At 45.2% G+C, this 23843-nt stretch overlaps 1 protein-coding gene across 2 annotated transcripts in view; it reads right to left on the bottom strand.

The window, feature by feature from the left end:
- Window positions 1-4286: 4286 nt before the first annotated feature.
- The window catches only part of ULK4 (unc-51 like kinase 4), a 677717-nt gene continuing 658160 nt past the window's right edge, over window positions 4287-23843 (bottom strand). For both annotated transcript variants that reach the window (XM_047739616.1, XM_047739608.1), the window contains exons 36-37: window positions 6457-6542; window positions 4287-4460 (exon numbers count right to left, since the gene is read on the bottom strand). In XM_047739616.1, the coding sequence (XP_047595572.1) occupies window positions 4397-4460; window positions 6457-6542 (150 nt within the window). In that variant the 3' untranslated portion in view covers window positions 4287-4396. The remainder of the gene's footprint in view (window positions 4461-6456; window positions 6543-23843) is intronic.

Genomic DNA, 23843 nt, shown 5'->3' with positions numbered 1-23843 from the left:
TTCAAGCCTTAGTTCATCCCTCAGGGCAGAGTCAGTAGACCTGTTAAGACTTGTATTTTGGTCTTTAGAAAAAGTGAAAGTGTTTTGTGCTTAGGGAGAGGTGTTTGAGTTACTGGGTATTTTTATTTAAAATCGTGACTTAGATAAACATGTTCACTTCCTTTTGGTTGAAGTTTTGTGAAAGCCACTGTGGTCTAAAGTGTAACTGGGGTGGGAGAGGAGACCCTGTACCTCTTGAGGTGGTTGGTTTCAGGTTCCTTCCAGTGCATGACAGAACCATGCCAGTATAGCAAGCAGCCTCACACAATGTACCACAGCAGGGTGTTTTACTTAAAGAACTTCTTAAAATTAGAAGACCTTTTCAGGGCTTTGCTTAATATAGTTTTTGAAGTTCTACTTAAAAATGTAAAGTTAATCTGATTCAGTAAGGTGGTTCTGCAAGTATTCAGTAATACAAAGGGCCAGGAGAATAGCCAAGACACTTGGAAAGAATGAGGGGGGAAGACTTGTTCTCCCAGTGGTCCGGGTCTAACTCAAGGGAAGGGTACAGGTAGCTGACAGTTACTGCCACAGAGACAGGGAAGATGTGGACATAGTACTTGAGAGGAAGCTCTGGAGGTCGGTGTGAAAAGAGGGACTTTTTAGTAAAGGTATGGAACAGTTGGTAGCCATTTGGGAAAACTGAAAATGCAAAAGGAAAAAATCCATGACCCACAAAATACCAAGATTTAAAGACAAGTAGGGTCAGTATTAATGATTTTTCTTTTGCCTCGAACTCCATTACTATGCCTTGGGAGAACACGCTTTCGATAGCCCATGTGTGTGATAACCGCCGTCCTGCAGTAGAGACTGTAGCTTCACACGGCAGGCAGTGTGTGGATACTGCCAACAGTACTGACCAGAAGCAAGTCACAGATGCATGTTGTAGGACTTCACCGATCAAATAAAAGGGCATACTGTTTGGGGGACATCACCCCTGGATGGTAAAAACAAAAGCAAGGGGGAGATTGGATTACTACAGAAATCAATCAGAATAGTGGTTACCTGGGGATAAAGGGCGCCTAAGACATTTGGTCCCATTGCAGTGACCACACTAAGCTGAAGAATGCAGCTTTCTTCCACGTGGGAGCAGATGTTTTAGACGTGAGGCTTCAGTCTGATTGAGTCCTTGACAGTGAAAGATCCTACTGCTTTTCAAATTTTTGTTTTGATTTCTGTAGCAAAAACAGGTCTCAATCATGCTGTTTGGTTTATAAAGTGGAGAGTGCCCAGTTGATTGCAGTTTCTTTGTTCTTATAGATGAGAATTTAAAACGGCCTTACCTTACCTTGAGTGAATCACCCACCAGATGTAATTGCAGAGCAAGGGTCAAAGCTGAGAAGATGGTGCTTCCTTTTCCTTGGTCTCTGTGCTGGGGGGAGTCCCCTGCCCCTCCTCTCCCCACAAGGGAGGTAGAGGCAGGGGACAGGCTGCCTCTACCACCTCAGTAGTAAGGGCCCTAAAATGGGCTTTAAAAGACTCCAGGTCACACCAGGACTCCACACCTTCGTGGTCCTCATTCGGGGCTGTGACTTCTCATCCCTATACTTCCCTCCTCAGGAAGGGAAGGCTTGAGGCTTTCAGGGCCTCCTAAACTTTGGCTGGTCTTGTCCCCACACGCCCCACTTCACTACCAGTTCCTCCCTGAAGCTCCTACGTCAGCTCCTCTATATATCCATAGATTCTGTCACCAGGGGAGAGAGAAAAAAAAGGGGATCTTGCCTCAAGCCAAGACAGGAGAGACCCAGTTCCTCTCTCACCTTGGCCAAGAGCCTTAGCCCACAGAGTTCCCAATTTGAGAGCTGTGTCAGGGATAAAGCCTGCGTGTGGTCACAGAATTGACCTGAAACCTCATGAGAAATCTGAAAAGTCTCAGGGAAATAGGGGAGCCATGAAGAGCTAGAGAATACAGAGAACTGTAAGAGTAAATTCTGTTCCTGCATCCTATAGAACCACAGCCTTAGTTGCCCCGATGATTGCCCCCTGCTCTCAGGTGTAAGTTAAGGTCTTAAAGCTTTGGTCCTGCTCATGATGTGGGGAGAGGTAGTTCTGTGCAACCATTCACAGTCGTCTCCTGCTCCCTAATTTACTCTGCAACTTGTGACACCATTTGTCCCTGAAGAGGCTCAGCTGATGGTTGTAGCCAGTTAAAGAGCAAATAGCTGAAGCCCGAAGGTAGGGGGAATGAGGGCCGTAGGTGCCTGAGTCTGGGCCCCTTGCCACTGCCAGAATTCCTGGGAGCTCAAGTGGGTCAGGAGCCAGGGGCCAGCTCTTCTCGTAGAACTGGAGACAGCCTGAGAAGCCAAATATGAGGGTATGGGCCTCACATGGGGAGGGCAAGGAAGTTGGTTAGGCTTCCTGCCCACCCAGCCAAGCCTCTTCTTATCCCCTATATCTGAGCTCAGTGGGACCAGGGCTGCTGCTTTCCACTTAGCACCTTCACGAGAATCATAAAAAGGATCCCCTAACGTCAGTGTGAAGTTTGTCATGCGCTATCCTCCGTGCCCCGGCACCCTAGGCCAAGCAGTAGCTCTGCTTGTCCCTTACTTTCTCAGATAGCTTTTCCTGACAAAGGCAATGCTGAGGGGCCCCAGGCCAAGAAGGGTCCATTCAACAAAATCATTCTAGAATATTAAAACTTATGTTTTACCTCAAACGGCAAAGATTCCTCCATGCTCAACTAAAAAGGGTAAAGCAGAATCTTCCAGTGCTCTGAAATACCTTCTGGGAAGACTGCAGACACAGAACTCCAGGGCAGTTCCCCCAAGAACTGAATGAAGGGAGAGAACAGATTTGTTTCCTGCGAAAGTAGGGAGACCTGTGCCTGTTCCCTGGACCCAGCAGGCAAGGCAGCTGGAGCTGAGGGCCAGGCCTCGGCTGCTCCCTCACCCCAGGATCAGAGGCAAAATCAGTGGGAGCCTGGAGCCTCTTCACCATGGGCGGTGAGTAGGCTAGAAGAGATGGAAATAGACTGCCTGCTCCTGGGTAGGCCACTCTTGTGCTGTAACTAGTCCAGCTCAAGCTCTGGCTGCCCTGCTAAGGGGCACACAAAGGCTGTGGTCAGGTCCTTAGTTCAACTAGACTCTGGGGCCTTGGGCAATCGGACTGGCTCCTCTGAGCCTGTTTTCTTTCAGGAAATGAAGCTAAGGTGGCCTGCTTTGTAGGTTGTAATGGCAAGTAAATAAGGTAACACATATACACCCTTGGTGGAGTTGGGCACAGAGCTGCTGTTTTCATTACAAAGCCACATGGAAGCTGGCAGACTTCCATGTAGTAGTCTCCTGGACCGTGATAAAGTGGGGCTGTTGGTGACAACATGACCAGCTTCCCGTGATGCAGTGGATGGGGCCACCTGTGTGCCCCCCTTGTGCTTATCCTACCCATTCCCCCTGTGCATGGTGGCTGCCATCTGGGGCAGGATCCCATCTGGGCTTGGGACAGTGTCTGGTAGGGGGTTTCCTTTTACAGATGGAGATACAGGCCCCAGAGAGGCTGAGGAAGGGCCTCAGCTTGCTGATGTGGTTTGAGCTGCCCAGACCACCCCCACCTTCCAGGCCAGACTCCAGAGTAAGCCTGCCTCACTACCACAGCCCCAGCACCTTTCTGCGATGTCCACCGAATATTTCCACGGGCTTCTTACATACGTATAAGGTTTAAGAGCATATGTGTGAGGGAACATAGGAAGAAGCTGAGAAGGTTCTAAGGGTAAGGGGGTAATTGGCAGGAGTTAGCATCAAAGTAGAACCCCCACCCACCCGGCCACAGCCCTGATCACAACACCTAAATGGGCAGACCTTCAAGGACGCTGGGATTTCTAAAGCATTTTGCATCCTTTCGGCAAACTTCGCACTGCCTGCCTGTTGGTGGAGCTTTGCCCAGCCCTTCCCAGGATTCTTGGATTCAGTTTGTCCCTGAAATGAAAAGCCAGAGGTAAAAGTGGGAAGACGAGACTAAAACTAGCTTTCAGAGGCTTGCTCTGGAGCTGTAGCTGGGGGAGCAGTCACACCTAGTCCTGTCTTTTAAATCTTCTCTGGAGAAAAATGTCCACAGACACCGCAGGCCGAGGCTGTGGCTTCTCATCTCCTTGATTAGCATAGACTTTTGTGGAGGCTACCTAGCACACAACACAGCAGGAAAGCACATTCTCAGAACAGCCAGCAAACCCATCCCTCAGGAATGAAGGAACCAGTCTGTTCTCAGTGGGTTTCCCGGGGCCCAGGGTGAGTGAGAACACCTCAACCGGAAGGTTCTGGTTCAGCTGACTTTATTAAGTCCAGAGCTACGGGTGGTGATGTGGTGAATGTGCACAGCCAAGGGTGGGTGCTGCAGAGCAGGCTTGTGCCCAGTGCCCTCTTGCCTAATGTCCAACAGCTTGCAGGATTTCCAGGGCCAAGGAAGCCACCACACTGTCAGCAGACGAACTGTGAGAAAAACCAGAGCAAAAACACTTAGCCACCTCCAGGGCAAAATGTGCCCTCTTCCAAAGGGGCCAGCCTCTCATATTGGAGTACCTGATGGGCCAGCCCTGTGTATCACCTTGAGGCGCAGGAACAGGACACTCAGGCTTCAGGGCCTCAAGGTGAGAACCCTTCAGCCCCCTGGTCCCCCCACCTGACACTGAGCTGTAAGGGCAAGTCAGCAGCCAGCCCCTGCCTAGCCCAGGTCCTGCGACGGGCCTGCCCAGAGAGCCGGCCTACAGCTGACTTGAGCACGAGGGCCAAGATCCAGACCTGCTTCAGACACTGGCTCTCCCTGCTCCATATTGCTGTTTCCGGGCCAGTCAGCCAGGAGGCTCTGAGTTTCTTACTCTCATAAGTGTGGATGCGCAATCGAGCTTAACATGAAAAATTTGCCACTGGAGCAAACTGAGACACATTTAAACCTGTGCCTTCACAACTGTTAGCAAGGAAAAGGAGGACAGACAGCACTACCTTGAAGTATAAAATTGGCTCATGACAGACTCCTGACTACACAGAGAGAGCTTTGGCCAATAACCAGGGGTGGGGGTGCTGCGTAAGAGGTGGGTCACAGTGGACAGGGCTGTGGTGTTTGAGCTCTGCCAGATCCCGGCTGCGTCAACGCTAGGCTGGTGGAGTCCTGCACCACACTGGAACTGAGAGCCCAGCCTGTGGCCCAGCTTGAGGAGTCACTGTCCATTCCTTACCCCACAGGGACCCAGCAGAGCGAGGAGGAGCCCCCTCAAAGCCAGCCTGTTCCTCACCCCCTCACCTCAGAGAAACCACAGATAACCTATCTCTTTGGCTTAAACTTGAGAGGGACTGGGGTAGTCTAGGAGATAGCATCCCTTCTCCACAGACTGCTTCTCAGCAATGCCCAAGCCATGTACTTTTTCTTCCAATTAATAGTGAGCCCAAAACACCAGGAAGCAGAATTCAGAGAACACCGTGGTTCTGAAAACCAACCACCAGGAAACACTAGCACCCATTCCATGTCTTGTGTGCCCAGTGATGGCCCGGTATCCCTTAGGATGTGGCTCCTTCTCCCCAGGACCCAGAGAGCAGCTTAAGTTCAGGGGACTGTAGCCCCTACCACTTCCCTCAGCTCTGGGGACAGTGGCCTGACACAAGCCCAGCTCTGGTACTGTTATGCACAGTGAGCAGCCATCAACATGGTCTGACTGCAGGACGGATGCCTGGGTCAGCTTGCTCCTGCTTCCATGATTTTTCCTTTGGTCACTTGGCATTAACAATTCAGTTCTAGTGTAACAACTTGTAAGCCCTGCCCACCCCACCCCCACCTGCTCCCACCTCTCAAGTTTAGGCGGTGTGCATGGGTGGTGTCACCGTGGGATGAACCCTTCCTGCAGCCCTTATTTCACTGAGATCCCGGTTCCCACCTTCACAGTGTGTGACGTGCTCCCGGGCGACAGGGCAGCCCCAGGCTGTGAAGCTCACTTCTAGGACATACTGCACATACAGAGTGGAGAGCTGAGGACTAGGAGGCTCACCTCACTGTCAGCTTCTGGGTGACAGTCTGGTGCACAGGTTCCCAGTTTTCCCTGAAGACGTGGCCAAGGAAAATAGCCTGTGCTGTCAGTCCTGCCCCAGCCCTGCCCAAACCCCTGGGAGGTGGTGACAGTGGAACCATGTGTGCACGGACTGGCCACACCTTCCTTGTGAGGTTCATCTCATCACATCCCCCTACTCCCGGCATCCCTCCTCAGCTCTCTTCCCTATAGATGGGAATATGTCTCCCCACAGGACTAGAACATTCTACTTTTCTCCCTCCCGCTGTTGACCTCCCCAAACTCCCACCACCAGCACAGTGGGAATTCCCGGGGGGAGTGCAGGGGCACAGCAGCCCCTCACACACTGGCAATGGCAGGCTGGAAGGTCTGGGTCCTGGGATGTGGGGAAGCCCAGTAAACTCTGCACTGCTCCTCCTGGGCCTACTTACCCCCCAGCTGGGGCCAGCCACTCCAGAGCCTGCAGAAGGCTGCCCGCATCCTTGAGGCTCTCCAGGTGCTTCTCATTAGATGTGACCTGCAAAGGAGGGAGAAAAAAGTGGTTGGCTGGCCCATCCCATTCCTGACTCAGGCCCCATTGGATGGGCACCCTGGGTCTCAGGCTCCTGGTGGTGGTAGGGAGCAGCCCGAAGTCCTACCCCCAGGACACTGCTGACCAGAGCATTAGAGGCAGATAGTGGTGACCTCTGGGGGTAGTGAGCAGGAGGGAGTCCTTTGGGGCTGGAGATAGGCCACAGGAGCCTCCTGTGGGTCCCTCAGGAGAGTTTGTGTTCTGGAAGCCTGAAGTGCTGAGTTAGAGCAAATGATGGTGAATGAACTTCCAGTTGTTAGAGACAAGACTCCTTGGGGCCTTGAACCCAACACAACCTCTTTCATATGGACAAAAGAATCAGTTCTAGGTGCCTGGAGATGTGGGGGGTGGAGGAGCTGAGGGGAGAAGCACTAATAACCAAATCAGGGCACATACCCCTTCCTGAGTATCCTGTGGAGTGGGACCTGGCTCATTGTCACGGTCCTGGGAGGAAGAGCAAAAACACATGGGAATCTCTGACTCTCTGGCTCCTGTGAGCTGAATCATACAATCACAGGGTTGGAAAGGCCTAGATGGGAGTGGACCCAACCTGGGCTTCCAGAGATGACCTCATAAAGCCCTCCATAGAAGTCCATGTCTGTGAGGCAAGAAGAGAAGGCTTTAGGAATGAACCTTGATCCTAGTATTAGACTTGTTCCTCTTAATTCAACTTCTGTGTCCTATTTTTGTCTTTGTTATTAAAAAAAAATTTATAATAAACATTTGCATGGTGCTTTACCTTTCAGAAGGCTCTGCAGTCTCCTGTCAATTTTCTCATCTACTTTTATTTATTCACCTTGCAAGGTAAGCATGTAGGATATTTTATAGATGAGATCATTAGGGGGGCAAAACAGAGGTACACCTGGAGCCCAATCCTAACCCCACCATGAAGCTGGAGCCAGGCTGGCCTCAGCTGCCCCCCAGTGCTTAGGTGGTCTTTCCATTTGATCATTGTGACCAGGGCTGGATTATCATTTCTCAAAAGCTGAACATTTCATAATCACTCATGGTGATACGAAGGTCATAGGGGTTAATTAGACCTTAACGCAGACTCTGAATTTCATGTGAGTTTGCACCTCCACTGAGATCCTATCCCACCTTCTGAGTGTGCCAGTGACCAGCTGCCAAGGTCAACTGCATCAGGTATGATTTCTGCAACGATTTACATCTTAAAAGGCCTGCATGTAAATTTGTTCTGAAATTATACCCAACTTGATGAGTTCAAAGGCTGCTATTTGAAAACATCAGCTGTAGTTAAATTAGGTCTAAAGTAAGCACAAACTTACACTACAGGGGTCTTCAGGGAGGTGTCCCACCTGATTTTTCTAAAAACTGTGCCACACACAACTCAGTTGAGCTATGTCCACAACCACTGCCCTGACCAGCCCTACTGTGGGACTGTGTGTAGAGGCTGTGCTCCAAGGCAATTACCCAACAAACTGCAAAGAAATAACAAGACCCAAGGTGAGTTAGAAGGTGCAAATAGAAAACTACATGAGAATGAAGTGATGAAAGGAAGAGATCAAAACAGCATCATGTGTGGCTGACATAAATGTAGCCATAAATGATGCCAAAAGAATTCCTTAAAAACTATGTGATTCGGCCACTTAACTGAACTCATTATTTTTTTTTAAAGATTTATTTATTTTAGAGAATGTGCAGGAGTAGGGGGAGGGGCAGAGGGAGAGAATCTCCAGCAGACTCCCCACTGAGTGAGGAGCCCAAAGTGGGGCTCAGTCTCAGCAATCCTGAGATCACCAGCTGAGCCAAAACCAAGAGTCAGATGTTCAACCGACTGATGCACCCAGGTGCCCCTTAACTAAACTCCTATTAACAATATCAGTTGTCCTATATATAAAGATGAATTAATTAGAAGATAAATATTGTAAATAAATCAGAGGTTCTAGTTCTGGGTAAGACCCAAAAAACACATGCCACCCTTTTTCTCCCTCTAAAAGCAGTTATAAAACCTGAACAGAGTGCGCAGCACGGCTATTTGGGAACACTGAAAAGTGAACAGCAACAGGTAGACTGGGGAAATGCAGTGAATTCAAAGCACCACTAAATTGGTGTAGAGTTGCCCACTTCTCTCCCTCCAGTATAGCCTGGCTTGAAGTCAGCACTATGGGGCAGAAGAGAGAGCTCAGGGGAAACCAGGCTTGAGGAATGGGAGGGGAAACTCCCAAAAGCTCACAGAGAACAGATAAAACCCTCCAGGTTTGTCCCCCCTCTCCTTTCCCTCAGTTCTTTTATCCCAGGCCCCAGGCAATTCTGTGGAGGCAGCGACAACTGCAACAGCAGCCAGTGACAGGGGCCTCAGCCAAAACTGCCCTCTCCCTCTGCTCTATTCTCACCAATGTTTAGCCCAGACATGGCAGTAAGTGAGCAATTTATGGCCAGACAAAAAATGGGAGATTCAAGAAACTAGTAAAGTATTGGGGAGATAACAAATCAGGAAGAGCTTGAGGAAAAAAAAAAAAAAAAAAACACCATAAAATTGTTTATAAACTCATAGGCTCATGCATGCATGGAACTGATCCAAATGGCATACCAAAAACTTAGGGAACTGAGCTAATAAACCTCTGTCCAGACCCCAGACTGACCCCTAGAGGAGGGACACACAAGATAGACCCAAATGCTGAGAAACTGACATAACATTGAAAATACTATTCTAATCTGCAGCCTGATCATAACCAACATAATTGCTTGCTCAAGTTAAAGTATCAATATTCTCTGTAGGGTTCCAAGTAGGCACATTATCTCATAATATAATATTAAAATAGCCAAGATAAAATCCAGAATTGCTCAGCATCCAAACAACCATGAAAATCTCAACTCACATGAGAAAAGACAATACAAAATAAATAACAGGATGACACAGATGTTGGAATTATCTGACAAAAACTTTAAAGTCTTGTAAAAATGCTAAAATAAGCAATCACTAATGCTCTTGAAACAAGTATTAAAATAGAATGTAACATTCTTAAAATAGGTATTAGAATAGTATTAAAATAAAGTACTAGAATAGAATGTAAAAAATTAGAAGATATAAAGGAGAACCAAACAAAAATTTAGAGGTAAAAATATAACCCCACATTTTAAAAAACCATGCCAAATGGATTCATTAGTATAATGAAATTTGCATAATGGAAAGAGGCAGATAAATAGAAATGATCCAATCAGAGCAACCAGAGGTGGGGGGAAAGTTTGAAAACACAAAAAGAGCCTCAGGGATCTGTGGAGCAGTAACAAAAGGTTTGTACCACTGGAGTTCCAGAATGAGAGAGCAGAGCATGAATGGATGAGAAATATTTGAAGAAATCATAGCTAAAACTATTTCAAGTGTGATAAAAGACATAAATGTACATAGTCAAAAAAAAAAAAAAAAGTGAGAGGCTCTCAAAAAAGATAAACCCAAAGGATCCATATCCAACACATCATAATCAAATTTGCTGAGAGCAAAGGAAGAATTGTGAAAGCAGGCAGGAAAAAAAAAAAGATACATTACCTATAGGGGAACACTGATTTGAATTACTGTGGATTTCTCATCACACTGAGGTCAGAAAAGACTGACATAATATTTTTAAATTGCTTAAAGAAAGTAGGTACCAAACTAGAATTCTATATCTCGCAAAAATATCATTCAGGAATTAGGTGAAATAAAGATATTCTCAGGTGAAGGAAAACGAATGGAAGCAGAAGTTCTCTAAAAGAATCACTAAAGGAAACCCTTCAGGGGCACCTGGCTGGCTCAGTCATAAGAGCATGTGACTCTTGATTTTGGAGTTGTGAGTCTGAGCCCCATCTTGGGGGTAGAGATTATTTGAAAATAAATAAATAAACTTAAAAAAAAAAACTTTAAAAAAACCTCTTCAGAGAGAAAGGAAATAACACCAGAAGGAAACTTGGAACATAGGAATGAAAGAAGAGCAACAGAAATGGTAATTATCTGGGTAAACATAACAGAATATTCCCTTTCTTCAAAATACATTTGACAGTAGAAAAGATGAACATATAATATTGTCCAATGTAGATATGAGAGAAATGAAACATAAAGGGGGGAGAACAGAGTAATCTATAAGATGGTAAGGTTTCTATATTATAATTGAAGTTGTAAAATACTGATTATAACTAGATTGTGAAAAGTCGAGTCTTTTATAATCCCAATAGCAACCACTAACAAAACTTATACAGATAGTAAAAAATACAATCATAAAAGAAAACGTACAGAAATCTTAATAAATACAATAGACAAAATGTTAAAACATTTTGACATTTTAACATTTGACATGTTAAAACATAAAGACAAAAATAGCTTGAAAGAAATCAGGAAAGAAAAAAGAAAATGAACACTGAGGGGATAAACAAATAAAAACAAATCAAGAATTACATTAAATAAATGTAAATGATCCAAATGCAGCAAAAAAAAATTTTTTTTCTACGTGACAAAAAAAATGACCCAACTATATACTGTCTACAAGAATCTTAACTCAAATAGAGTGAGATAGGTTGGTAAAAAGTAAAAGGATGAAAACAGATATACCATGCAAACATGAATCAAAAGACCAGAATTACTACATTAGTATCAAAGAAGACTTCAGAACAAAAAAATTATCAAGAATAAATTATCAAAGGACATAACATTTTGATAAAAAGGTTTATCATCAAGAAGATAGAACTATTTTTTTTTACTCATTTAGCAATATAAATTAAAAATACACAAAGCAAAACTGATACAAGTGAAAGGAAAAACAGGTAAGTCTACAACTGCAGTTGGATGCTTCAAACCTGCTTTCATAGTAATAGACAGAATGAGCAAAAAAAAAAAATCAGCAAGGATACAGAAGAGTTGAACCACACCATCAGCTAACTGGTATTGACAGCTACCATTGACATTGGTAGAGCACTAAACCCATCAATAACATAATATATATATTTTTTCCCAAGAACTCAGGAACATTCACCAATCTACATAAGACTCTGAATCATAAAACAAATCTTAACTCATATAAAAGAATTGAAACCATATAAATTATATTTTTGATCATAAACTAGAAATCAATAAAGGTAATAGGAATATCTCAAATCCCTTGAAAATTAAACTTATTCCTATAACCCAAAGATCATTTTCCCAAGGAAAATTTAAAAATTAGAAAATATTTTAACTTAATAAAACTTAAATAAAATATTTTAACTTGGTAAAAATGACGATATATCTAAATCTATGGGATGCTGCTAAAGCAGTGGTTAAGGAGAAATTTATAGAACTAAATACTTAACATTAAACCTGAAAAAAGGTTCAAATTAATAATCCAAACTTTCATGTTAAGAAACTAGAGAAAGAAGAGCACGACAAACTGAAACTCAAAGAGGAAAGGAAAAAGGAGCAGAAATAAGAGTAATATGGTACACATAAGTCCAGGTATTATCAACATGTACATTAAGCGTAAATTTAATAAATGCTACAAGTAAAAGACTAAGATTTGCAGTCTGGATATAAAAAAGAACACAACATAACTACATGCTGCTTATGAGAAACGTACCTTTTTAGATAGAAGGGCACAGAACAAATGGAGGGTAAAGAATGAAAACTAGGGTCACCTGGGTGGCTCAGTAGGTTAAGCCTCTGCCTTCAGCTCAGGTCATGGTCTCAGGGTCCTGGGATCGAGCCCCGCATCTCGGTCTCTGCTCAGCGGAGAGCCTGCTTCCTCCTCTCTCTCTGCCTGCCTCTCTGCCTACTTGTGATCTCTCTGTGTCAAATAAATAAATAAAATCTTAAAAAAAAAAAGAATAAAAAAAGATGCTACACAAATACTAGCCAAAGAAAGTTTGTGTAGCTAATATCAGTTAAGGTAGACTTTAAGTCAATGATCATAACTACAGGTAAAGACGGATATTTCATATTTATAAATAAATCAACTGACCAGGAATATGTACACCAAGTCTAAATTCTAAATGTACTTAAAAAACCATCTAAAAATAAATTTTTTAATTTTTTTTATTTTTTTTTTAAAGATTTTTATTTATTTATTTGACAGAGAGAGATCACAAGTAGGCAGAGAGGCAGGCAGAGAGAGAGAGAGAGGAAGAAGCAGGCTCCCCACTGAGCAGAGAGCCCCATGCAGGGCCCGATCCCAGGACCCTGAGATCATGACCTGAGCCGAAGGCAGCGGCTTAACCCACTGAGCCACCCAGGTGCCCCTAAAAATAAATTTTAAAAAATGATGAAACCAATATGAGCATTAGATACCATAATTATATGGGGTACTTTCAATCTCTCTCAGGAACATGCAGACAAAAATCAAAAGGAATGCAGACTTTTTTTTGGTTTTTGTGTGTTTGTTTTTTGTTTTTAAGATTTTATTTATTTGACACAGAGACAGAGAGGGAGAGAGTACACAAGCAGGGGGGGTAGGAAAGGGAGAAGCAGAGGCTCAGCGGGGAGCCCAATGCGGAGCTCCATCCCAGGACCCCTGGATCATGACCTGAGCCGAAGGTGGACGTTTAACCGACTGAGCCACTCAGGTGCCCCTGGATACAGAATTTTTATACAAGATTGACAGACCTGACCTAATTGATATATAAAGAAAAACTCATCTAACATCTTCAGAATATATATTCTTTTCAAGAGTACATGGGAAGTTTTCAAAATATACCACATATTGTGTTATAAAGCAAGTTCTAATAAATTTCAAAGGTATTAATCTAACAAAATAGGCCAGGATCTATATGCTAAAAACTATAAAATGCTGAAGAAAGAAAAAAACTAAATAAATGGGTATGTTATGTTCATGAATTGGAAGACTCAATATAGTAAAGATATTCTCTCCCAAAATTTGATTTCCTATCAAAATCCCAGAAGAATTTTTTTTTTTTTTTTTTTTGAGAGAGAGAGAGAGCATGTGGGGTGGGGAGGGGGAGAGAGAATCCCAAGCAGACTCCATAATCAGGACAGAGCCCAATGTAGGGCTTGATTCCAGGACCCAGATATCATGACCTGAGCCAAAAATCAAGAGTCAGAATCTTTAATTGAGCCACCTAGGCACCCCTCCCAGAAGGATTTTATATAGCAATAGACCAGCTGATTCTCAATTTGTATGGAAATGCAATGGAACTAGAGTAACTAAAACAATTTTCAAAAAAACAAAAACAAAAACAAAAACCAGAATAAATTTGGAGAAACCACACTACACAATTTTAAGATTTACTATATAGGTACAGTAACCATGATGGCATGGTATTGGCAGAGGGAAAGACATAGAGTCAAACAGAAGTGATCACCCAGCAAGAGCCTCACACAAATACTATCAACATTTTGACAAATGCGCAAAGGTAACTGAATGGGAGAAAGATAGTCTTTAGAACAAATAGTGCTACAACAAAGAATGCCTATATGTGAAAACATGAACCTAGGCACCTATTTTATACTTTAAATAAAACACAATTCAAAACAAATCATATATCTGAATGTATAAAATGTAAAACTATAAAACGTGTAGAAGAAAATATAGGAGAGAATCTATGTGATGTTAGCCTCATTGATGAATTTTTAGACTGAAAACAAAAGCACAATCCCTGAAAAAAAATTGACAAATTGGATTTTACCAATATTAAAAACTATATGCTCTTTGTAAAATACTGGTAAGAGAGTAAGATAAGCACAGATTGGGAGAAAATATTGGCAAATCACACATCTGATAAAGTCACATTTATCCACAATGTAAAAAGAACTTTAAAACTCAGCAGAAAAACAACTCACTGGATCATTAAAAATGGGCAGAAAATCTGCACAGATACTTCACCAAAGAAAGTCTTATGGGTGGCAAAGGAGCACGTGTGTTATTAGGGAAATACAAACTAAAACCACAAGGCAATACCACTACATCCTAATCAGAATGTCTAACATTCAGAAAACTAACATCAACAAATGCTGGCCAGGAAGCAGAGCAGCAGAAACTCCCATTCGTTGCTGGCTGGAATGCAAAATGGTACAGCAGTTTGGAAGACAGTTTGGCATTTTCTTATAATAAATGTGGTCTTACCATATGGCCACTCTTAGGTAATTCACCCAAGTACACTGAAAACTTAACATTTGCACAAGAACTTTTATTCCAAAAGTCTTTAGCAGCTTTATTCATAATCACTAAAAAGTGAAAGGAACCAAGATGTCCTGCGACAGGGAAATGAAAAAACAGTAGGGAAAGCATTTGTGCATTACTTGGTGTCTAGGTCTGATTGGGTCTTTAGAATGACATCAAAATAAGGTCCAGATGATTTTCGAGTTTTAATTTACCCTGCTAAGTTATTTTGTCCTGTAATTACCCATTTCCTGTAATTAGTCAAGCTGGCAATATTAGGATTTCCAGTAGCTTCAAGATGATCCTTAGGAGTGAATGATTCCTTTCTCCCAGAGTTTGGGGTCCTCTCAGGCCACTGAGAGTTATAAATTAAGATGGGAACCAATCCGACTTTAGAAACATTCCACAGTACCTACCACCCAGTGTGGCCCTGAACCTTCTATGTTCTCCGTACTTAAGCTTTTTTGAAACCCGAATTGTGGGTCTATTCAAGAGCCGTCCTACCCTTTCTCTTTTGTCTTACAAAGCAGAGAATGTTCTGTGCACAGTGTGACCCACAGAAAAATGTCAGTGAGGTAGAAGTGATACTTGTCCTCCATGATCCTGAATTTCTGGCTCAGCCACTGTTGGAGAACTTCTCATGACCATGATTAGAGTCGTCAAGAAAGAGCATTGCAGGGACTCGTTTTAAGAAAATAAATAATGTAAGAGGAGATTGGCAAAGAGTGTAAACATAACATTTCTCCCTGCAATTACTATTTTCATTACTAGCACTCAGCTAATTCCCATAAGCCAAGACAAACAAACTCAATTTTATTTTCCAATAATGTACTATAGCCGAGGTTCCTGGACCTCAAGAGTCCACAAGTGGATTTCATTATTTCCAAACGCCGTACACTTCCTGCGAAAAGTCACGCCTGCCTCATTCCTCCTCGTTATGATAAAAATGTACCTGCTGAATATGGAGTACCAGTCATTATCTCACGCTGAGACATCTGACTCGTAGCTGTGTGGCTAAAATCAGTCAAAATGGAAACACGAATTATACTAAATACATAGCCATTCCCTTGGTAGACAGGATTGCTCCAAACATGGGATGTTTAAGAAAAAGATCAGAAAAAAAGTTGGGAATTGGAGCTTAGAATTAAGAGCAATTTGGAAAGAATATTCCTCCACTGCTGTTTAATTGAGGATATATATTAAAAAACAGGTAACACACTTTGGGCCAATACACGACTTATTCTACCTGCTACCATCACTTCAATGTGATGCGTGTTGATCAGCATTCGTGTGTCACTGGGCATAACTACAACATTGAAAGGAGAGGCAAGTGTCCTGCAGAATCAACCTTCAAATGCCCTACCAGGCTCACAAACTGTAAGGTAGTGGCTTTACACAACCTATAGGACAAACTTAGGCTTGGCTCCTTTCTGGATTTCACCTTCCCAAAGGCAAACCCACAGAAAAGTCCTCTTCTGTGTCTCCCCCTCCACCCCCTGCCCATGGCAGGACACTGAAGTCACCCAGTCCTTTCATTGGGCAGGTGAGGCTGTGACAACAGGGAGGACAGTGGCTTGCCCAGGGCACAGGGGCCACAGAGGGACAAAGTCAGGCCTGGTGCCTACACTCCTGATCTAAGGCCATAAAAAAGGTGTGAATGAGAATGTACTTTAATTTTCTATCATGGTGGTATATAATGAATTCACGTTCATGAACATGACTCACAGCATCATCCTTGTGAAGCTCATAAATGTTCCAGGGTAAGCTTCTCTATTTAGAGATGGTTTCTGGGGAAATGGGGAGTATGAGGCTGCAACCGAGTCAGGCTTGGGCAGCCTGTGGGGTTTATGAGTGTGTCATAACATCTGCCTGTGTCTTCAGTGATCCTGAATGTGTGTGGCAAAATGAAGCCAAGGTAGCTTTGGTTTTCTAACCAGAGAGGCCTCCAGACAGGCCCAGGCAACGCTCAGAGACTAGAAAAATCCAGGAGATGAAACAGGCCATGGGGAGCCAGCCCAGGTGCTCCCTGGTGCTTGTTATTATAGACACACACTTCACACAGGGGAGGTTTGTTTTAATTCCGTGCCCTTCAGATCTCACAAATACAAGTAAAAACAGGCAGGTAACTATGACGACCCTACTTCAGAGAGTTTAAATTTCAAAAATAAACCCATCTGCCGAGCCCCTTTATTTTGTTCTCTTAACAGATACTTGGTCTTCTCTCAGCAGAGATTTTTAGGTGACTTCATAGCCATTTTACCAAATGCAAAGGGAGGCAGGCTTTCCCCTTGCCATCAGACACCAGGATGGAATCTGGGGAAGAACCTCTGGAAGGTATGAGGGGATCTGGCAGTTCCTCCCCTACTTTCGGCCTGGTGTGGCAGTGTTCCCTGTGGGCCTCTCCAGAAACTTACTGAGCTACTGCCAGGCTCCTGCCTCCCACATGCACATTCAAGCAAGGCTATATTAACACACGCTGCCCTGCACCCAGGCCCGTACACTCATCATACCTTCCATGATGCTTAGTAAATCTGGGGTAAAATGGAGCAAATCTCATGCAGCTTTCAGTGGCCTCATGGCACACAGGCCTTCCCTGGAGTCCGTTTAAAAAGTTTATGCCCCTCAATAAAAACAAGTGAGGCCCCTTCAGACTAGTAAGCAGGAAGGGATGACTGGAAGGAATCTAGAGGTGATTCCTGTAAGTGGATCTGCTGATTGATCACTAAGGGGTAAGGGGTTCTAGCTACAACCTACACCAGGGCATCTCCAGGGAAGAGAGGGCTTGCAGATGAGGCAGACCTCCTGGCAAAGCCTTGCTCACCTAGATTTGCCCCAGATTCCCATGGACTCAGGCTCTCTGGATGGTGCCGGAGGTCTTACACTAAGCCTGAATGGTACGGGAACCTACACAGTACCATCTGTGTGTCCAGACTGACCGCTATGGAGGGATTCGTCTTCGCTCCACAGGAAGCACAATTAGCTTCATTCGCAGTTTAGCGGCATCAAGGCCCAGAGAATGGTGACAGCCAGAAGGTATTGATTCCTAAAGTTGAAGAAGGCTGGGGCAGAAGAGGAAGAAAATGGCTGACCACCTCTCACTCAAGGGCACCCAATGAGGTTCCATGTTGAGTACTCAAGAACTGGGGTTGGGGGAGTGCATTGCAGGACATTGGTAGGTGTGCACAGGCAAGGCTAACAAGTCTTAGGTTTCAGGTAGGAACTGCTGGGATTCACCTTTGTAAGACCTAAAAGGCCTAGGAGTAGAATGGTCTTAGAATTTGGGTCAAGAAAGGAGAGACTTGAACAACCTTGAAAAATAAATCTTAGTATGCTCACTTCCCCTAGAAGGGGAAATGGAGGCTAGCAGGGCTTCTGTGACTTATCCAGGGTCACATGGCTAGCAAGCACTGGCACTGGGATAGGACCCAGTCTCCCCAACTTCAAGACCCCTGACTGTTCTTCCCAAGAGACCGCTCTATCCTCACGTGTGCTGCTGAACACCCTGCATGGCTGGAGTTGGCTGCTGGGCTGGGCAATAGTAGTAAGTGACTGACTGAGGGAGTGTGGTTGCACTTCAAGCTCCTCCGCCTACATGCTGGTGATCCGGCATAAAGGCTTGCCGGTTCCATGCCGCTGTGCACCCCACCCCTTGTGAATCATATGATACCCTGCTTCCCACCATTGCTGTTGTGGACTCCCATCATTTCCAGTGGGAGCAGGGACCACAGAGTATCTCTCCTAGACAGAACTGGGGTTCCAGGTGTTGACTGGAGGACTCTGTAGGTCCTGTGTCCTAATAAATGGCTCCTGATTTGGAGACCATCACTCATTTGGTGATTGCCTTCAGAAGGTTTTTGTGCATCCCTCCTTGCATCCATGGGTGGAGGTCTGTCCTTGCTGGTGATGGGAAGTGAGTTATGAGTTTTCTGGGCTGCCACTGTAGACTATTATTTCCTGTTCTCCTCCCAATGGCCCTATGAGAAAGGTCTATGATCCCACATTTGAGGTGGGGTGAGATTGCTGGTCTGTAGTGGAGCTGGGAGCAGGTCTGGCTGATTCCATTGCTCCCCCTGCCCTAATCACCATGCTACCCTCTGCCTCACCCTATCAGTGTCTGGCTGGAGGAACACTCAACAGAGACAGAGCCAGCATTCAACCAAGGAAGGTAGGAGCTGACGTCTCCTGTGAGTAATAAGAGGCTGGCATTCTGGCATGACAGGAGCCAGCCCCAGCTCCTAGGAGGAATAGCTGGGCCTGCAGCCTCTAGAGCTAGGGTCAAAGTGGGGAGCACTCTCCTCTCAACTGATACTTCCAGATTTGGAAAAGCAGCTATCAAAAGAGGATGGGTGGTAGGCAAACATTTGAATTATCAGATGGCTTTAGTGAGAACACACCAGTGTGGGAGGATTTTTTTCTTTCTGTTGGCTTTTCCTTCTCCTAGGGGTCTGTATGCTCCCAAGTCTAGCCTGACACCTCAGTTCTCCTCTCCTGCCCAGACTGCTGCCTGCACCTATGGGCACCTGCTAAATCCAGGGGCCATGGAAATAATATGCTGAGGACTTGTTTTCCCTTTTCATCCCATAAGACACGATTATTTTCTAGAAGAAAATTATCCACTTCTACTTCCTTCATTTTAGGCCAGCCAATTCTCTCATATCTCTGTGGGGCAGTAAAAATGCCCTTATTGCTTAAAACTGTCCATAATTATATCAGTTTCTGGCCATTAAATCTAGTAAGTTTAAAATGTTGAATATAATATAGCTGGTTTGGGATATCTTTTAAGCCAGATCCGACTCACTAGCTACAACAGCCAGGTCCAAAATATGTGAGGAAAAAGCAGCTTTAATTGGCAAAGAATTACAATTGTGGACCGCATGTGGATATAAGGATAAACTAGAGGATGGCCCAGAGAGATTTCTGGTGAAATACAGGCTCCATGCCATTTTCCCCAGAGGATCCCATCCATGTGCTTGGGCAAATATGAGAGAGCGGATTTCCAAGGCAGTGGTCCTAGGATGTCAACGATTGGATGTGGCTGGAATCATTTCCTCACAAGAGAAAATACTCAAGGTAGCAACCATCACATGATTTGTAAAGCATAACTTGGGTCACAGGAAGTGAAGAACTGTGTGAGTAGAAACAATTTGAACTTGACCCAAGAAAGATCCAGCTCATCCTTTGGAATACTATAGGGTCATACAGAGGTGTCTGACAGTGGGATCCCTGGTTTGTGGTACGAGCTATGTGTGTGCGTAAGGGCGAGGCTTTGAGGTGGGAAAGAAGCAGATAGGAGAAGTGGCTTAATAGTACCCATTTCTAGCTCTTTGTCTTAACCTTCTAGTGGATGGAGAGACAAAGCAGAGCAATGTTGATATCAGGCCAACAAGGCTAAATAAGCCCCCACAGCTTTCCTTCTTTCCTCAGTTCCTCCCTGCACCAAGTGAGGACACTGTTAGCTACAACACCACTCTGCTGTGGTTCAGCAATTATAAATAAGGACAATCAGGAAAATGCTCACGATGTAAAGTAAAAAACGCAAAAAATAAACACATATGTGGAACATGACTACCGTCATCTAAGATGAGTACGGGTACATGCTAAGTTTGAAGCCTCTAGTGTTGTGAGAGAATTACACACCTCATTCTCACTCCCAAGGCCCTCAGGTAAGTGAGAAGTGGGCAGAAAAGAAACCACAACAGTAAACGGGATGACACGTGAAAAGCTCTTTCGGCGACTGTACGTGTCCTACACATGTTAGTTAGTATGATTCTGTACTCTAGATCAGGGTGTACTGAGCACCTACTGTATGCCAGGCCCTATTGGAAGTCTGCGGATCTAGCGCGTGGAGGAGGGTCGAGTCAGAGCTATGGCTGTGGGAATCAATGAAAAAGTAAACAGAATAATTTGAGATAGCAGTAGGTGTCATGAAGAAACCAGAGCAGGAGGAGAGAAGTGTGTGTGGTTGGGTGGCCAGGACAATCTCCCTGAGGACAGAATGATGAGAGCACCAGCCATGAGAACAGTCTGGGGGCCTGTATTCTGCAGAGGAACAGGAGCAGCAGCCATGCAGGTCCCAAGGTAGGAACGATGCCACACGGACTGGGGAGCAGTAGAAGTAGGAAGTCAGCTGGGAGCGACTACCAAAATGGTCCAGGGGACGGCCATGGGGACCCCATCTACCAACCCCGGGTTCCCAACCACGCTGACTTGACGCTCCTGTCTTTCCTTCTAGTGAGCCTTCAATTATGCAAAGAGAAGATGCTGCCTGGACCTTTGTTCTCAGTGGCAGAGACTTTACCTTCTCTGGTGGAGGTGTGAGGCAACAGATGACTGGGGGGGGGGGTGAGTGTGCCAAATGGGACAACCCCTTATTGTAGACCAAGTGTCTATACAGTCCCTTTTGGGGGAATACAATAAAATTCTACATCCTAAACCTAGTGATGTGGAAAAAGAACCCTTGAGATTTCTATCAGGACTCTCCAGAGACAAGGAAAAGGTGGACGTAGAGACCATCCATTTGAAACAGGTGATGTGATCACAGACTCATTCTCAGAATGGAGGGAGATAAACTCATCTATGATTACTAATCATCTTTTTTTTTAAAGATTTTTATTTATTTATTTGACAGACAGAGATCACAAGTAGGCAGGGAGGCAGGCAGAGAGAGAGAGGAGGAAGCAGGCTCCCTGCAGAGCAGACAGCCTGATGCGGGGCTCGATCCCAGGACTCTGAGATCATGACCTGAGCTGAAGGCAGAGGCTTTAACCCACTGAGCCACCCAGGCACCCCTGATTACTAATCATCTTTTAAACAGACTTACTAGATGAGCTTTTGGTTTTTGGTGACTACTTGTTAATAAATGGTAAACTCTTAGCTAAACGAGAGAAGTCTTCAACCTACTCCTGACACACACTTCATGACTGGAGGAAAACGTCAGTTGGTTATGGCCGGCTGTGAATTCTGCTTGTAACCACATGCTCCACAAGCCAAAACATCTTTGCTACTGTGAAGTCACTGCATTCATAAGTACAAGGGGGAGATGATACGGGGTTGGGGCCTAGTAACTTGCCCCCACAGGCCCTCAGGGAAGTCAAGACAAAGGATTCTAAAGACATCAAGTTGGGATCTGTTAAGTCATAACAGAGGACCTCAGGGACGGAGAGACATGAGAGGTTGAGACAGCTGGGTCTGGAGACAGAGCCAACACCTCAGGATCCTCAGTCTGGGGTAGGCCTGGGCCTCCACTCAGGAAGGCAAGTGAGGGAACACTTCAGGGCTGGTGGGCAGACAGCAGCCATAGGTTCCACAGCCAGCAATGGTGTGGATGCAGGGAGAGGCCTGCTTTGGGAGTGACCTGCCAGCCTTCCTGGGCCTCAGAGGCAGGTGGCTTCTAGGAGGCTCACTATCACCTCAGCAATCACCTCAGCATGTGTCAGGACAAGGCCAGGCATAGGCAGGCAGAGCCAAGGGTGAACTCATTTCTTGTGCCTTACACTGTCCTCCAAATTTCACCCTTATTCTTCTGAGCCCCTCGAGTGATTGGGGGCTATTAAAATTTCCTCAAATTGGTAAAACTGGGAAGAAAATGACATGGAAAGGAAAATTAGAGCACATCTGGTTTACAGGATTAAAGCCATCAGTCACCAATTAGTCAAAATTTAGGCCAGATATTGACTGCTGGACAGCCAAACATTCCCATGGTGGCTGTTATTTTTGTTGAGAGATTTAATACTAAGAGACTCCATTTGGAAGCACTTTAACAATGACCATTCTGAGAACATGAGTAGTCCCGGTGAGCATCTCGTCCTACCTTCCCTCAGGCAGACCACAGCATGAGGACATACTTTGTGAGGCCTCAAGAAAGCCTGGCTCCAGAAGGAGGGAGGAGAGTCGTGAAGTCCCGGAATTTTACCTCAGAGGCAAGTTAGCTGTCGACTGACCCTGAAGCATCCATTATGCACAGCTAGGTCATAAAAAGGAGCCATGTGTGGTGGGTGTGGGTGGGCTTGGGAAACCCCGAGGAGAAGCCCTAGGTGAACCTGGTGATCTACACTGCACTGAGCAGAATTGGTATCCACAGGAAACAACTTCCTGGACAAGGGTCAAACTGGCCTTGGGATAAAATTAACTGAAGCAAAGTCTCAGAGTCTTCCGGGGCAACATCAAAGAGCCTGGATCTTTCTCTCTAAAAGGCTCTTGCAGGCTGAGGTGACCAACCTCTGCAGGCCTCTATCCCTCATCTCTGTGGGGAACTCATGGGGCTGGGGAAGGGGAGCATGGCTGCTGCTGGTGACTGGACAGGGTTCAGGGTCCTGGAATCAAGGAAGTTGTGGCTACCACTTGGCAATCACTCAGGGCCCCCTTTTGGGCCACCCGGGGCCCTTTAATAGGGATGTCAGAGCTTTGGTCCAAGGGAGTCTCTGATGGGTGAGTCAGAGCCTCTAGCAAAGCCTTGGGTTGGCTGCAGACTCAGCTCAAATGTCTTTGTAGACCAGAATGGGACACCAAAAAGGCCTTGCAGAGTTGAGGTCCCAGAACTCTGAAACCAGCAGGGACTCCATCTCCACCCAGATCAGGCACCATGGGAGAACTTTGGGAATAGGTGGTCTGGCCACAATCAGGCAAGACCATTGTTTTTCCACGTTGTCCTTAATGGTTCACAGTACAAGGTCAAGCCTCTTGGAAGCCTAAGAGCATTATCCAAGGGGAAACCTGCCAGGGCTTTCAGACAAGGTGGCACATACATGACTTCCATGTGCTTCTTGAGCCCCAGGTCGAAGGCAGAAGTATCCCTAGGAGGTTTTCACTAAACAGAGGCAGGAGAATAGACTGAGGAAAGGATTTCTTTCCCTAGAGATAACAGGGAGCTCTCCTACTTCTCCTTCTAACTACAGTGCTGTGACATCTTCCCCCAACAGCTCCCTCTTACTCCCTTGGTCCCTCAAAAGCACTCTGCCCAGGACTGACTTACATGGAGCAAAGGCGATGCTAACAGGAGGGTGGGGCTGTCTGACAGCTTTTAAGTAGAGAATTTGATCCTCTGCGTGTGTGTGTGTGTGTGTGTGTGTGTGTGTGTGTGTGTAAATGTGCCGGGAGGGGGTGTTTTGAGGCTCTAAACACTTTCCTCAGGTTCACTTATCTCGAAATGAGGAACACAGCAGAGGGCAAA

Source organism: Lutra lutra, chromosome 1, assembly GCF_902655055.1.
Source record: "Lutra lutra chromosome 1, mLutLut1.2, whole genome shotgun sequence".
NCBI lineage: Eukaryota > Metazoa > Chordata > Mammalia > Carnivora > Mustelidae > Lutra > Lutra lutra.
Note: the sequence above shows the minus strand (reverse complement) of the source record. Positions and strands in the feature narration are given on the sequence as shown.